This window comes from Gasterosteus aculeatus, chromosome 11, assembly GCF_964276395.1.
Source record: "Gasterosteus aculeatus chromosome 11, fGasAcu3.hap1.1, whole genome shotgun sequence".
Classification (NCBI taxonomy): domain Eukaryota; kingdom Metazoa; phylum Chordata; class Actinopteri; order Perciformes; family Gasterosteidae; genus Gasterosteus; species Gasterosteus aculeatus.
Window position 1 is genome coordinate 13,121,158 of NC_135699.1, and position 16,452 is coordinate 13,137,609.

The 16,452-nt window shown below is 46.2% G+C and overlaps 2 protein-coding genes across 7 annotated transcripts in view; one reads left to right on the forward strand and one right to left on the reverse strand.

The window, feature by feature from the left end:
* tnrc6c1 (trinucleotide repeat containing adaptor 6C1) overlaps window positions 1-9,909 on the forward strand; it is a 30,586-nt gene extending 20,677 nt beyond the window's left edge. For 2 of the 6 annotated variants that reach the window (XM_078083871.1, XM_078083874.1), the window contains 16 exons: window positions 484-669; window positions 974-1,140; window positions 1,233-1,319; window positions 1,452-1,667; window positions 2,159-2,341; window positions 2,633-2,752; window positions 2,931-3,014; window positions 3,166-3,406; window positions 3,489-3,677; window positions 3,824-4,000; window positions 4,247-4,396; window positions 4,685-4,795; window positions 5,163-5,381; window positions 5,775-5,848; window positions 5,981-6,120; window positions 6,216-9,909. In XM_078083871.1, coding sequence (XP_077939997.1) covers window positions 484-669; window positions 974-1,140; window positions 1,233-1,319; window positions 1,452-1,667; window positions 2,159-2,341; window positions 2,633-2,752; window positions 2,931-3,014; window positions 3,166-3,406; window positions 3,489-3,677; window positions 3,824-4,000; window positions 4,247-4,396; window positions 4,685-4,795; window positions 5,163-5,381; window positions 5,775-5,848; window positions 5,981-6,120; window positions 6,216-6,597 — 2,726 coding nt within the window. In that variant the 3' untranslated portion in view covers window positions 6,598-9,909. The remainder of the gene's footprint in view (window positions 1-483; window positions 670-973; window positions 1,141-1,232; window positions 1,320-1,451; window positions 1,668-2,158; window positions 2,342-2,632; window positions 2,753-2,930; window positions 3,015-3,165; window positions 3,407-3,488; window positions 3,678-3,823; window positions 4,001-4,246; window positions 4,397-4,684; window positions 4,796-5,162; window positions 5,382-5,774; window positions 5,849-5,980; window positions 6,121-6,215) is intronic. The other 4 variants (XM_040190461.2, XM_078083875.1, XM_078083872.1 and 1 more) reach the window with 3 other exon arrangements.
* A 1,877-nt stretch (window positions 9,910-11,786) lies between these two features.
* On the reverse strand, window positions 11,787-16,113 carry LOC120827516 (uncharacterized). Its single transcript, XM_040190462.2, has 4 exons — window positions 15,996-16,113; window positions 15,151-15,510; window positions 14,939-15,045; window positions 11,787-13,628 (listed from the first exon to the last, which is right to left on the reverse strand). The coding sequence occupies exons 1-4, from the start codon at window positions 16,042-16,044 to the stop codon at window positions 13,416-13,418; spliced, it is 729 nt and encodes a 242-aa protein (XP_040046396.1). The 5' UTR covers window positions 16,045-16,113; the 3' UTR covers window positions 11,787-13,415.
* Between the last annotated feature and the right edge of the window lie 339 nt (window positions 16,114-16,452).

Below are 16,452 nucleotides of genomic sequence, written 5' to 3' on the forward strand. Positions count from 1 at the left end.
CTTTCGCAGTAAAACCTGATAGCTGGCCCTTCAGAAGCTATACGGGCTGCCGTGCGTAGACCAGGCTAAGGACAAAGAACGATAATTCCAATATACTATTTATAACTAATGGCATGCTGTTTAAAAAGAATTAGCTCGTTCCATTATGCCTTCATTAGAGTGGTCTTGGTCATACTTGGTCGTACTAGAAGGTTGAATGTTTATTATAATTTTGAGAGAGAAAGAGGGAGAGCGCTGCCTCGGCCACAGGCCCAGACGGTGCTGCGTCGCTCACGTCAATAGGAGACGGGCCAACTCTTAAATGGGTATCTTCTCTCTCTGTTAATGAGCTACATTTCATTCACACCCCAAAACGGAACAATATCATTTCACGCGTTTGTTGGTGTTAAGGCCATTTGAAAAAAAAAAACGTGTTATGCAGTGCTTTTAGGTCTGCTATAAAAACATGTTCAGCATTTCTAATGTCCTTGTGTGCCCTTTAAGGTTGGGGAGAGACATCCAGCTCTCACACAAAACCAGAGAGCACTTGGGGGGAAGCTGCACCCGCTCCAGTCAGCGTCGACAACGGGACGTCTGCCTGGAGCAAATCTAGTGGGGGCTGGGGGGACAGCAACCCGGACGGCTACGGCAGGGGCAACCTGACGATGACATCCGCGTCCTGCAAACCTGGTATGTAGCTTAACTCTCCATATATATATTTACAAATGAATCCCAAACAAATGGCTCCACTGCGGAATAAATAGTTGAACAGCTCCCAAGTCAATCAGGGTCATCAAAATGTAGAGGAGGGAGGGGGATCCACACTGACCCCCAGTGGCCATTTGCGATTACTTTTAGATTGTAATGTGCAATTTTTAGTTGTAAGTATTTAACCGGTTCTTAGTTATGAACATCGTAACGTTTGCATGACGCCATTGTCAAAGTGGATGTCCTGCTTGCTGGATGGTTTACATCCTCTCGCCGTGTTTTCCAGGTCCCAAACCTATGCAAGACGGATGGGGAGGTGGAGGCGAAGAGCTGAGCGTGACGGGCGGTCAGTGGGACGCCGAGGAGGGAGACATGTGGAACAGCGTTGCGTCCCAGGAGAGCAATCCCTCCTGTAACTCCTGGGGCAACGCATCTAAAAAGGGCCCACCGAAGGTAAGACGAGAGAAGGCCAAAAATGACATTTCTTTTTTTTCATAGTCAAATATTACTGACACAGTGCGGTAATGCCGATGTCCTGTCATCAGCTCTCCCAGGCAAAGGTCCCGGGGAAGCAAGAAGATGCGTGGATGATGAATCGTCTCATCAAACAGCTGACGGACATGGGCTTCCCTGTGAGTTGAAGTGACAGTTAACCGCTCCGCCGCCCTCTGAGCGATTCTGAAGACGCCGTTCTGTTCGCAAAGCGCCCGGTTTTGCGTTGATTTATTTCTATAGTTTGTAACGATTTCTGGGTCATTCACCAGAGAGATCCGTCAGAAGAGGCTCTGAAGAGCAACAACATGAGCCTGGACCAGGCCATGAGCGCCCTGCTGGAGAAAAAGACGGAGCTGGACAAGCGGGGGATGGGAATAACCGGCCACGACTACAACGGGCTCATCAACAAGCCCATGAGCTGCCCTCGGCCTCCGCTTCTTTCCAAAGACCACTCGACAGACCCCCGCTTGCCCTTCATGGAAAAGGTAATTCAGTCCATGACATAGAAACAAACTGTGTATTGAAATAGTTTAAAATTTGAGTGTCAGTAGGAAATATTTCACTGTAAAAGTTGATAACAAGGTTAAATGTTAAATTGATTGTCATTTTACATTTTACAATGAGACACCTTAGAATAACCCTATTTTACTAAAGTGTAATTATCATTTAGTTGTCTGGTTAAAAGGAATATATATTCTTTGTGCACAGGATGAGACAAATCAACAACGCATAAACTAGTTTCTCACAGCCTCGCCTTCTGCTGTTGCAAAAGAAAGAAAAAGTTGTCATTAATAACATTGATATCACTTTTGATGCATAGTTATTTTGTGATCTCCATTATCGACTCTAAATGCAATTTTTGACATTTCAAACTCACGCATGTGGACCGTTTCGAGATCACTGTAGTGGCATAGATGAACGGAAACTGATAAGGAATAAAGAACACAATGTTTGACGTTGCCGTCGTCCATTCCAGCAAATGCAGAGTGGAATGTTTGGCGGTGGTGGAGCAGTACAAGCCCGGGCCATGCAGCAGCAGCAGCAACAACAACAACAACAACAACAGCAGCAACAGCCGCCTCCTCAGCCTCCTGTGCAGCCTCTCAGTTCCTCTCAGCCCAGTCTGCGTGCTCAAGTGCCTCAGTTTCTGTCCCCTCAGGTAAAGAAGCACATATGTATGCATGTATGTATGTATCTATACATATGTATATTTGTATGTGTGTATACACCAGCCTAATTACTCTCCTATTATATAAGTGCATACTAGGCGTTTTAATCGATGCATTGATAAATCTGTTATATTCAGATTGCAGTCTTTAAAAGCATCTCCATTGAGTTTAGCATTTATTATTTAGCAGTTTAGGACCCTTCAAACTTGACCTAAAACTAATATTTGATACATATATTTTTAGATAAAGCCTTTTTGTTTTTATTGTGTTGATACCTTCAGGTTCAAGCACAGCTCTTACAGTTTGCAGCAAAAAACATTGGTCTGAATCCTGCACTTTTAACCTCACCAATAAACCCTCAACATATGACCCTTCTGAATCAACTTTACCAGCTGCAACTGGTGAGTCGCATTTAGCCATCTCTACTTTCAGTTTAAATACATTAGATACAAAATCTGCATCAGGGCTCAAAGACCAAATCCACCATGAGCGTTTCCTTTTTTTTAAGGTTATTGTAGCTTTTTTATTTCGTGAGTGACATCTTCTGACATTGCCCCCGTGCCTCCTGCTGATACACAGGCATACCAGCGTTTACAAATTCAGCAGCAGATGTTGCAGGCGCAGCGCAACGTTTCTGGCCCAATTCGACAACAAGAGCAGCAAGTGAGTTTTCCTCCACCCCCCCTCTCCCTTTTCCGTCACTCTAATCACTACTACTTATTTTTACATAATACAAGCTGACTATGCTTTTAAAGGTAGCTTGCGACGTAACCCCTCCACATCATAGATCCCAACCACTGCGATGTCATCACAGGTCGCGCGTACAATCAACAACATGCAGCAGCAGATCCAACAGCACCAGCGTCAGCTGGCCCAGGCCCTGCTGATGAAGCAGCAGCAACAGCAGCCGCCCCCCTCCCACTCTGGCCTGCACCCCGGCGGGCCCAAATCCGCCCTGGACTTATTTCCGGGTCACCCCCACGCTGCGGGCCTCCACGACCTGCAGACCAAAGAGCCGCAGTCATCTCCCAACTCCTACGGCCCCTACTCTCTCTGTGAGTGGCTCGTGGCTTTGAATGGCGAACCGCAAAAAAGCGCCTGGTGGGCTCGCGTCGTAACCACTGTCTGTCTCCTCAGCCGGACTGAATCAGAACATGAATGTAAACTGCGTGGAGGTGGGGGGTCTGTCCATGAAGGAGCCCCACCAGCCCCAGTCGCGCTTGTCGCAATGGACGCATCCCAACTCCATCGAAAGCCTCTCCGGAAGCTCCTCCCCTCTGGAGCCCAACCTGGGCAAGCATGGTGAGAAAAGAAATGGCATCCTGGGTAATTAAATACTAATCAAACCCCGTTTTCACATTCAGCCCTTTTCTCCATGTCCTTCATAGTTGACCTGAATGGAGCAAAAAATGTTTACCACTTCCCCCTGTTATCAACCTCAATATTTTCCGTTTTAATATCCCTTCTCTCAGGTGCCAACCTGGGCCCCCCTGGAAAGCTCCCTCAGATGGAGGACTCGTACAGCCACTACAACTTGATGTCCAGCTCAGACTCTCCTAACAGCCCCTTGGTCCCCCAAGACAACTGGGGGCAGGTCAAGGGCACCAGTGATAAGATGGCCAACGGGACCAATATCAACTGGCCACCAGGTTAGCAAGACTTTAGGAGCTCTCTGCTGATGGTTTGTCGTTGGGAGGCAGAATTGCTGATAAGAGAACTGAAGAGATACAATCAAGTAAAACAACTCAATTAGACAGGACTAAAGTCAATATAGTGACAATTCAGTAAAACAGATGCCCGGTCGCCAGCTGGTTGGCAGCCGTTATGTAATGTGGAATTTTTCAGAGGTAAAAAAAAAAAAAAAGCTAACTAATAACAATAATTTTGTTTTTCAGAGTTCTGCCCAGGTGTCCCCTGGAAGGGCCTCCAGAATATTGACCCTGAGACCGACCCTAACGTGACCCCCGGCAGTGTGCCCAGCGGGCCCACCATCAACACCAACATCCAAGATGTCAACCGCTACCTGCTGCGGGACAGGAGCGCAGGTGAGAGCTTTGTGTAGTCACTCTGAATTCATTTTTCATGGAGCAAACCCCCATCGATTTAAAGTCCTCTTCGTGCAGCTGCTGCCAAAAAAAGAGTCTGCTTCTTTTGTACTCCTTTTTTTTTTTTTTACTTTTAACAGCTTTTATAATCATTGTCATTTTCCAGTCTCTTCTTCACAAGCTTGCTCTCATCATTTGTCCTGCATTTTTCCTTTACTCCATTGTCTCTTTCTGCTACTTTTTCCTTTTTTGTTTGTCTATTTGTTGGTGTTGGTTGCATCGGCTCAGGCTCCTCCCCCCCCTCGCCTCAGAGCGAGGCTGTGCCTCCCCCCAGTGATTGGCCAGTCAGTGCCTACACTAGCTCGTTCAGTCTGTCGTCCCCGGAGACAGACGATGCAGGTACATGGTTCATCCATCACCAATCCCCCCCCCCCCCCCCCCCCCCCCTCCCAGGTTGCAGTGGCTGAATCACTGCACATCAACATTATCCTCTCCCTCCTCTTACCCTAAAACAACCAGACAACATGTCACCTGTCCGTTCCCTCTTCTGATTGAATAAGATCCTCCCTTGAGCTCGCGCTCCACTTTTCCTCTCTTGCTGGGCATATTTCCCCTGTGGTTGTCGGTCTATATCCTCCTTGTACGTGGCACGGGAGGTTCTCCACTTAAATATATGTATAACTATGAATAACCTTTTAGGCATTTGCAGGAACCCCGCCCCGCTTGGTTGTGCAGGTCGACCTTTCACTCACTCTTTTCCTTCCAGGTAAACTGTCAGAAATGAAATCGACTTGGTCTCCGGGCCCCGTTTCCCACAACCAGGCCTCTCTATCCCACGAGCTGTGGAAGGTCCCACAGGGCCCCCGGAGCAGCAACGCGGCCCCTTCCCGACCTCCACCTGGCCTTACCAACAGCAAGCCCACTTCCACTTGGGGGGGCAACTCCCTGGGCCTTGCTCAAGGCTGGAGCAGCTCCTACACAACAGGTAGCCTGATAGTGAATATATACAGAACTGCGCCCCCCCCCAGTGAAACATTCTTACATTTATGACATGATGAAAACCGCATAGCAGCGCTACAAGGCGTTAAATGAGATAAAGGGGTCCCAATGAGTTGGTGTGTGTGGTTGTAAAGAATGCAGGAGGAGTGTAGGCGAGGCTGCACTTTGATGTGTCATATAACCACTTTGAGAGTAGAGAGTAGGCGGGTGAAAACTACTCATGGAGTTCAACAGTTTGTCAACTGACGCTGGGCAGAACTAGACACCACCCATTCAGCTATTGCAACTGATTTTGGTTTCACGCGAGCTTGTTAAGCATCTTTGTGTGTGTGTGTGTGTGTGTGTGTGTGTGTGTGTGTGTGTCTCTCTCTCTATGCAGCAGGTACCACGTGGAGTACAGACAGCGCCACCAGGGCCAGTAGCTGGCTGGTTCTGAGGAACCTCACTCCCCAGGTACCGGTTTATGCTACAGCTGCTTCCTCCCGGGCTGAAAGCATTCAGGCCTCACAGAGAATTCACCGTTTCCTTGCACTCGTGGCCTTGCTCTCTCTCACTCTCTCTCTGTGTCCTTGTTCTTTGACCCAGATCGACGGTTCGACTCTGCGTACACTGTGCATGCAACACGGCCCCCTCATCACATTCCACCTCAACCTGACGCAGGGCAACGCCGTGGTGCGCTACAGCTCCAAGGACGAAGCTGCCAAGGCTCAGAAGTCCCTGCACATGTAAACCTCTTAATAAAATTCCCTTTTTTTGGTTTTTCTGCTAAGGAGGCTTGAACCCTCACTTACCCGTGTTTATTCCTCTCGCCCCCACCCAGGTGCGTGCTCGGGAACACCACCATCCTGGCCGAGTTTGCCGGGGAAGATGAAGTGAACCGCTTCTTTGCACAGGGCCAGTCGCTCGGCGGCACCACCAGCTGGCAGGCCACGCCGGGCTCCAATCAGACGAGGATGGGCGGCGCCGGGTCGGGAGCCCCCCACCCCATCGGCCACTCCCCGCACTGGAACAACAACAACAACGGCGGCGGAGGGCTCGGAGCGGGCGGAGCAAAGACGGGGGGGGAGTTGCTGTGGGGTGGCGTGCAGCAGTATTCCAGCCTGTGGGGGCCGCCGAGTGGAGAGGAGGGGCGGGTCATGGGGAGTCCCACACAGATCAATACCCTGCTGCCTGGGGACCTGCTGAGTGGAGAGTCCATGTAGGGCGGAGGAGCCCGGGCGCAACAAACACCAACAGGAGTATCAAATCTTGCAAATCATTGTGGAGATAATCAGTGTGGCTGTAACGGTGAGAAGGGGAGACGAGAGGAGGGAGGGGCTACATCCTCGCTGCTCACCCTCGCCAACCTCCTCCACTCCTTTTTTTTTTTTTTTTTGTATTTTAATGACATTTCAGCTGCAGTTGTTTTATGAATCTCAGTGTTCAGCTTTTCTCTTTTCGAGACACGGGAAGGAGTCTTTCGTTTGACAAAGAAGGAGAACTTTTTACAGAAATGAACTTGCGCGGGAACTCGCGAGTTGGAACGCGAACTTCAGTCCAAACTGACACGAGATGACGAGCCGCCATCTTTAAACTTGCGTAATCCCTCTCTGCCTTTTCAGGCAATCACACTGCACCTCAGAGATCCATGAAAAAGGCATCATTCCCAAAGTAAAACCCTTCAATCAGAGTGGTTGTCAAACTTTCAGCTGGTCCGGACTCAAACTTCTGTTTCTCTCAGCACTAATATTAGCCTTAACCTCTTTCCTGCCCTGCTATCCTCACTCACTCTGTACTTGGTGAAGAAGCATACGGACACTTGCACACCCTTATTTCTGAGCCAGTGAAACCCGAGTGGAGAGTCCACAGCTGCTGCGGCCCGACGCAAGCAACCACAGCTCACAGCTTCAGTGCATTTTTGCAAGCGGATCGAGTTCCCCGACACAATGATGCAACTCTGTGGTGTTCAAGCCATTCGTTTTTGTATTTCTTTTTTTTCTTAAATCATTGCAAGCTAAGAAATGATATTATTCAAATGTGTCTGTCAATCTCTGGGTGGTGAGGGGGGGGTCATCGCATGTACACTGATGGGCGCGATGGACTACAAAAGGAACCACTGCTATTACTAAGTAACTGTAAAGTCACTTCGATGCACCTCAACTCATCTGCGGGCAACTCGCAGTTTTTGGTCTCAGTTTCGGGAACCTCTCACCGATGTTGTGGAAAAACCTCAAGTCGTAAAATGTCCCCCCCGTGCAATATATGCCACAGACTCTACCGTCCAAGCACCACCACCTCTCAGAGAGAGAGGAGACTGTAAGGAATGATTGAACCGCAAAATCTGCCCTTCGATCACCCCTTAAAACTGCCACTACTACCCCCCCCAAGAGTGTGTGTGTGCGCAGGAGAGCAGCGAGCTGGTCTTCACCCACCTTATGTCCAAGATACAAGGAGGTACCCACAAAGCACTTCTTCAGCCAGCCCACCCTCCACACTTACACCAGTGACTGGTTTCGGGGGAGGAGGGAAAGGTGTGTGTGTGCGTGTGTGCGCGTGTGTGTGTGTGTGTGTGTGTGTGTGTGTGTGTGTGTGTGTGTGTGTGTGTGTGTGTGTGTGTGTGTGCACTTGGGTAGAAGGCATCAAACCAAAATGAGAGGAGCTGGTTTTTCTTTGTACCCAAGAAAACCAGGTTACCTTTTTTGTGTTTTCCCTGTTTGCTCATATTTGCATTGGTAGGAATGTTGGCAGCGGAGATTTGTGAATAGGTCGTCTATCATAGCACTTAGCAAGAGCGTCGCAGCTCGTTATACCCTTAACGCCAACAGACAGAAGAGAGGAGAAGCCACGATGGCAAAAAAAAACTGGAAAAAAAAATAAGACAAAAAAAGCAATCTGCCTGGTGGCTTCTCCAAACGCTTATTTTTTAACTTGACATGAATGTGAAGATGTATTTTTTTTTCTCCTCTCTCTATCCTTCTTCCCTCAAGTCTCAAGGACGAGGAAGGATGTCAAACATGGTAGCAAAGTGAAGGGAAATACAAAGCAAGAACTAACTCAACTGACGATGGGTGCAGCGGGGGCCAGACCCCCAAAGCACTCGCCCTCTTCAACTAAGTAAATATCACTGTTGCATTGCGTACTCTGGAACCTTCCGCCTCGGTGTCTGGAAAACCCTCGACATGTTCCACTGGATCCAAGCAGGGAGGATCGCCGCCGCCGCCGTCTTCGTCCATTTCTTTTGGTCTTCTTCTTCTCCTCTTCTTTCTATTGGAGGCCCTGCCAACCTGTGTGATAGTGTGGCCACTGAGTGCCTGCCTGCTGCAGAGTACGGTGCCCTGCAGCAGCTGCCGCCCCCCCCCCTGCGGATCCCTACAGACTGGCGTCCCCCCCCCCCCCCCACACACTTTGGCCTCCAGGCCGAGAGCAGCTCTTTCATAATACATTTACTACTACTGCTGCGCCAGAGTCTGTCCTCAGCAACACCCCCCCCCCCCCCCCCTCTTTGTCTCCCTCCTGCAAGGATCACTTTACCCAGAAATGGAGGCGTTCAATGCGTAGTTGTTTTTCTTGCTTTCACTTATGGAATCGCCAGTGTGGATTTTTATTTGATTGTTGTCATGAAGTTTGCTGACATTGTTGCTGTTATCATTGAGGATATAATGATAATGATTGTTTTCATGGCTTTTTTTTTTCACAATGGTCTTTTATGCAGTGTTCAGCCCCTCTCCTGCCCCTCTCCTGCCCCTCCCACTGCCCCCCCCCCGGGCACAAGCGGTGTGTGGTGACGAGGTACGAAACGCTGCAGATCTCAGTCGACAGGGTCAGTGGGGGGAGTTCTTTACTCGGACAGGTTAAAAGAGTCACGTCCAATCAGGTGGGAAAGGGTTGTGTAGTCAAAGGTTCTCCAGGATAGTCGGCCAACTTCTTCTGTCCATCCTCCCCCACCCCACACTCACACTGGTGCTTTATGTTTAACTCTGGGAGCACTCAGTTACACTTAGAACCAACTGATAACAGCCTTCCATTTCTATGCAAAGACGAGGAGGTGTTCATTCGCAGACCCCCCCCCCCCCGCACACACACATTTGCCAATCCTCACATCTCTCCACCATCACTAACCGGTAGCTTCCCTTCAAACCCCCTTGATCAAATGTAAGCCGGACGCTGAACGAGTCCCTTCGAGGGTTTAGCCCCCCGCTGTGTGGACGGAGCTGCTGCGTGACTCTTAACTGACCTGCTGCAGACGCGAGTCGTTGGCAAACCAAGTCCCTTCTTCAGTGTTTTGCCGAGTGATCCACAAACATTTACTTCCACTTTGCCATATCCTAATTTATCTTAAGCGAGATTATTCCAGCTGCGGGAGGCAAGGGGAGTAGAAGGGCCGGACAGATGAATGGTGCTGGGCTTTCACCGACAGTGGACTTGAACCGTAGTGGCGAACCAGGCTGGGGAGGGCGGTGGCGAAGGGTCCCCCTGTAGGTGTCTGTGCACTGTTTATGGGTCAAATCGGGTACATCTCTTTAAAAAACCAAAAACGTATTTGTCTTTATCATCAAGATTTTTGCAAAAACTAGAAAATACAAAAAAGGAAAAGGAAAAGGGTCGTCGAGCTGTGCACTCCGAGGCGTCTGTGTCCCGTGTCCCTGAAAGCGCCCGCCTTCTCGCCCTGTCTGGGAAGCTGCATCCAGGTGGTTCGTTTTGGACCTCTGACCTGAAGGTCAAAGACAGGTCATTTCTGCTCATCTGGCTCGGGGGTGGGGGGGGGCAGGGTCCGAGGTATCATCAGAAATAGGGACAAAACCTTAAGTTCGGTACTGAGTCTTAAAAACTTCCAGAGTCACTGTAGACTCATTCAACAAAACCATCACTATTGCCTGTGTTGTGTGTTCGTTTGTTCCTAAAAAAAAAAACCTGCATCAACTCCACATTGGACTTGAACCAAGCAACTGGCGTCTGGGGGGGTCGAGTGGAGTGGGAGGACGGGTCACTGGGACGGAGGTCAAGTCTCAGAAGTGCCCGGGGGTTTTTTTTGTTTTTGTTTTGGCGCCGCACCAGCACTGAGAGCCCGCCCCTTCCCGCGTCCCGCGTCCCGCTCTCTTATCTGCCTGTCTGTGGTTGGAAATCAGACGCTGCCCCTGTTTGAAAGTCACACAGACTCAAAGGTAACTGGACCTCAAGCAAATGCTTCTCAATCATGGATCAGACGAGGGTCAAAGGCCCCGAAAAAGTGGACTTAGCAAATCACTCTTATAAAAAAAAAAGGCCTGGGTTGAATATGCACATGCTAGTTCATATACACAACATGCATCTATACAACCAAGATTACATAATGTGTGTGTGTGTGTATATGGCTAGATCTCTTTGTTTTCCACTTGGCCTAAGCCCCACAACCCCCCTCTCTGCCCCCCTGCCCCGGCTTTGGCACTTACCCCGTGTACCCTCCTCGGCGTTATGTTCCCCAGAAGACAAGATCATAAACATATCAGAGTAATACAAAATAATGAAAACAAATACTTGAATCAAAAGAAGCGCCAATAATGTAATGTGAACACTTTTTTTGTAGTGACTTTCTGTCTCATTCATAAACAGAGATTTTTGATAGCATCAGTTAGGAGTGAATTAAAATTTGGAAAACGAGTGTTGAAAACAAAGGTCGATATAAAGGTAAATTTATGTCTGTTGTATTTGAGTGTTTGCACAAGGCTGCTTGTACCGTATGTTGTATGAACGAATGTTTAGTGTACGAGGTGAAAATATGTATGAGATCTCGTGATTACAGCGGAGGAAACTCCGCCTCGTGGTTCTTTTTCAATTAAGTATCGTTTTGTTTTTGATTTTTTTTCTTTTCGCTTGTCAAAAATATATTCTGATGTTAATTGTGACTAGCCTCTAGCGTTGCACTGAGTGTCGGCCTCATCCCTCATCCAGCTAAACGAACAACATGATACACGTACTGAGGGGAGACGGGGACAGTTCATGTGTAAATGTTTACTCAAGGACTAAAATAAGTGTGTTTTTAAAATGTAATGTTTATCTACCTTAGTGGCTTTCATTGTCGAATAATCCAAGAAAGTATGGATCATAATTGAGTATTGCACCATTTTTCGGACTATAAACCTGAGAAAAAGAAGAAAGCAAGAAAAGAAAAGAAATAAAAAAATGACATGTATAAAATAAAATTCAGCATAAAAAAAAAAGTATTTTGCAGAACTGTCGCCATAGATTTGGGCAGAAGGACTTCAGCTCTCCCAAATCTAAGCAACGGAGGGATTGAAAGAGACATCAGACTGAGCCTTGGCTTCTAGGGCTGACTTCAGAGGTGCCTACCTTTTTGGTTTGTTAGCTTTCCGTTCTGTTTTCACTTCAACGTTCAATTCACTCATGTTGTCGTTTGTTTTCCTGCAAGGCCACTGACAGTTTACAAACACTTTGTTTATTTCTGGAGTTCAAAAAAATAAATCAGCAACACAAAGGAATTAAATAATGGGAATGTTGTAAAAAGAAGGAAAAAAAGGACAAATGCTTCCATTAAAGAAAAAAAACACAACACTTCAAATAAATGAATATTTCTTGTGCTACTTTCAGAACTCTGGGATTGAACAGTGTTGTCTTCTTCTGTTTAACCTTCTTTGTTGTGTGTTAATGTTGATTTCATCGATTATCTGAAGCCTGTACGTTTTATGTTGATTATATATATTTTTCCTTTATATAGAAAAAAAAAGAAAAGAAAAAAAGACATAATTGCTCACTATCTTGCACACGAAAAAGTGGATTTTGTCTCAGGAAGGCCAGGGTTCCAGAGTACCAACTCCACGCCATTTTAATGTACATTTCTATGATGAGTAAAACAAATGGACGATTTAAAAGAAACAATGCTAAGCACTGAAAGTTATGGGTTTCAGAAGAAGAGAAAATACCTTTTGTTTCTAAATCCGTAGCAGTTACATAATAACCAAATAATGGACTTTAAATGAAAATGGAGTGCTTTATATAAAAAAAAAATCTATATATTAAAATTGCTTTACATTTAAAAACGAAAAAGGTCAATGATTTTGATTGTCAAAAAAAAGACTGAATAACAAAATGCTGTATGTTGGAATCTTTATTGTGTTTTCTAAATGAGGTCCTGTCCTGACTAAATCAGGAACTTTGTGCATTACTCTTTCTTTCCTCTTTCTCTCATTCTCCCACAGCGGGTATTATTAATATAGAAATCAGACTTTTGTGGAACATTTTTCCCATTTTGGAGGATGTTTATAAAACATGAGCTGGTTGTAAAGGATCATGAAACTATGCACAAGTGTTTTTTTTCGGGGGGGGGGGGGGGGGGGATTTTATGGCCTACTTCTAAGTGGCTCATCTGTTGCTGGGTTTTTGGGATCCAATGTGTTTTTTATTTTATTGTGAAGGGCGCGCAGGGGCGAGTTGATTCATGTAAAGCTCTCTGCCTCCAGCTTCCTTCTCCCCATTCAGATTGACCTATAGCGCCACATCGCCATGCTGTGTATTCCTAAAACCAATGAGCGTCTCACTCGTTAGCACTGTGGGATTCTAGCCTGTCACCCTCAAGGGTTTGTTTTCTGAGTTAAGGGTTTTTTTGGGAGGGCGGTGGGTGTTGGATTAGGGCTGCTTTTTTTTCCTCTTCATTTTTTTGCCTTTTTTATTTGGAATATTGAGTAAAAATGTCTGTACTGAGATTTAATGAAAAGTCAGTGGCTTGTAATGTTTTTTGTTTTTTTTCTCTCTGTATATCTCTTTCTCCTCATAGAATGTGATTGTTAAATGACATGCACCGAAACAAATGTTTTCATGAACTATGGAGCTTCTTTGAAATATTAATAAAATAGCATTTTTTTCTTGGCTGTTAAAGATGGGCAATTGGGTGTTTTTTTTCCATCACTAAACCCATTTTAGATATATATATATATATATATATATATATATATATAGTTATATAAATATTTATATCCTGAGCGTCTCATCGTGTGTTTGCAGAGGCGCTGATGTCACATCCTGTTGACATCTGCTCCACCGAGTCACCTCAGGCCCTGAGGGCGAGCTGCCTGGGACATGCGTAGTAGTTGTCCTGTGGCTGCCGGATGTCCGTGTTGGCGTACGCGGGGAAGTTTACTTCCTCCAGGTGTGAGGGGGCCTCAGGGTTATTTTTGGGGGCCACCGGACTGCGCTGCTTGCAGGTCATTTCCTCGTAGATGGGAACAGGGGGTTGTGGTCTGTGATGATGCCGGGACTTCACCTGCAACACACAACATTACTTTTAGGTGTTTTTGTTGGGGACATTATGTTTTTAGGACGTATGTACGTATATTCTGGTGGACATACTCATTTTGGAGCTGCCTGAGCAGTGTGACATCACAAAACACAATTGGCCAATGACAATTCACCGCACATGTCTAACAGAAGTGATGAAGGACGATTAGAATATAAACTACAACATGGCCGTGACGTACAACATTACAGTTTATACTCTTTATACTCAAAGCCTCCATTTCCTCTATGTATTTATTACCTTACTACGTTGTAGTCTAGTGTTTACATAATTAATCTATTATGTAAAGTGAAATCTTGAAAACATCCTAAAACCAAAAGAAATTCAGTTTACAATCATTAAGATGTTAAGGTTAACCAGTACTCCCATTTGACAAGTGGAACCAAAGGATTGTCGGGATCTTTGTTTAAGAAATTACATAATTGATTAATGCGTTTCTTTCTGATCATCTAATTGCATCTCTAATGGAGAAATGCCATTTGAGATTATATTGACGTACTTGAGCGTTTTTCCTTTCACATGAGAAAACTAATACATTTTAGACCCTCTTGTGTTCGAGGTCAATCGTTCTTTTGGTCCAAAAAGAGACCGTAATCCTTCACCCCTGCAGGCACCAACTTGGGAAACATGCAACAAATGGAAGGTCTGGTCTCAGTCACACAACAAATAAGTACACAGAACGACAAAGGTAAGGCTTGTTTAGCAAAATAACACACATATGGGATTATACAGTATAGAATATAACATCTTCAACCCAATATAGCTGAAATGCATAATGCAAAAAATGAATTATTTACTGCTTATTTAAGACTACATAGTACAATATCTGGACATGATGGTCATTTTTGAAGCCGTAACTTGTTACAATTGCCTGAGATATTTATTTCGTGGCCGTCAGTCTCTACAGATAAGAGTCCACAAAGAAATCCTCCCTTTTGTCTTCAGGCGTATTGTCAGATTTTGTGAGTCATACATCAATAATCCCAGCAGTAATTTTAAAGTACGTACATTTTCTGAAAAAGTGGCTCCATCAAAGCGATCCTGTCAGGCCTCTATCAACGTTATTAACGCTGACACAATAATTGGTTGTGAACTCAACATGACTCACTTGAGCAACTGATATTTAAATGTGCAGCAGTTGAAAAGCCACCGCTTCAGTCAGAAATACTGCAAACGTCTAAGACACGAGTAGATGCTGTTAATCAAACCCATGTGCATTCTTGCTTCACGTTATAAAAAAAAAACATAAATTCAATTTAAAGCGTTTAAACACTTACACATTTCTCCAAGGCCAGCAGGCCGAGTGTGAGCAGAAGAAGCCCCGCTACGGTAAAGATGATCAGGAGCAGAAGAGGGTAACTGGCTGAGCACCGGCAGGACCCTCCTGCACCAAAGACACACACACACATGGAGGCGCATTTCAATCTGCACGGAGCTACTCGGGGTTTAACCACAGCAGAGTGTATCGCGAGGTGTCTCAACCACGTACCTGCGCCTTCAACCAACAAGAACACCGTCGGAGCACCGAGGACCATCTGCTCAGAGCGGTTCCCCCGTCCGTAGCTCAGCTCCCACACGTAGAGGCCCGTGTCACTGGGCTGCAAAAGGGCCACGGTCACGTTGACCTGCCGGCTGTCCAGGCCTCCGGCGAGCCTGAGGCGGCCCACGTGTTCCGCGTTGAGCCTCGGGCCGCCGCCGCCCTCGGCCATGGACAGCAGGGTGGTCTGGCTGCGGGCGCCGCGGTGGTACAGGTGGAGGCCGGTGGGAGCGCCGCGCTGCAGCTGAGGGGAGCAGGAGAGCTCCAGGGACTGGCCGTCCGTCTGCTGACGAAAGATCAACTCCGCACAGGCTGCAGTTAAAGAAAATACACAGTTAACGTCAGTCTTTAGCCTGAAATATCCCAACTACTATTGGGTGGGTTGCTATGATGTCTTGCATTGGTCCCCTGATCGGCAGATGTTTTCCTCTGGCGCACCACTAGTCGGCCACAGGGGACGAACCCAGAACCTTCTGTTTTAACAGCTCTACCACCACTGTTATATTTGTTAAATACTGGCACAACCAAGGACAGTCCAGTGAATCATTTTCAAAAACAACCTAAAAAGATTCATCTATTTAAATGTTAACTGCTAAAAGGCTGCTGTTGATATATTCGCAACATGATGTAACATTCGTTATGAACAACAGCACGTTGTCATTGTAATCACGCATTCATCTTTTAGCCCCAACTGTCGTTGGATTTTCTCCCAGTAGAGAAAAACCAATGAAACTGTTACACGGTAGAAGAAACGCACTGTCAGGGTGACAAAGTCACACCTGTGAGTTTTATCTTACCTTCAATGAGCTGAATGAGAAGGAGAACGCATGGCAAGCTCATCTTCATGGCCTTTGCCGTTATGAACAGACAATAAGATTTACCACGGCTCAGTCATGTCGTACTCCTCCCATTTCCTGCTCGTCTATTGTGAGACTTTGTCAACACCCACCGCTGTGTGTATTGTCCTTCACTTCAAAGCAGAAAGAGGATATCAGAGTAAGACCCGCAAGTATAAGGTTTCTAATGAACCCTTATACTCATGTTTTTATTTTTAACATATGATACTGCGATTAATATTGACAGTATACTATACCTTGTTTTACTATACACATTACTAATGCTTTTTTGACACACTATGCTGTGACTTTTTTTCAATAACACTCTCAACATACAATAATGTGATCTTTATCAATGTACTCCACTTTTTTTCCAATATGCACTTTTTTATGAATGTTATGGGCATAGTATGTAATT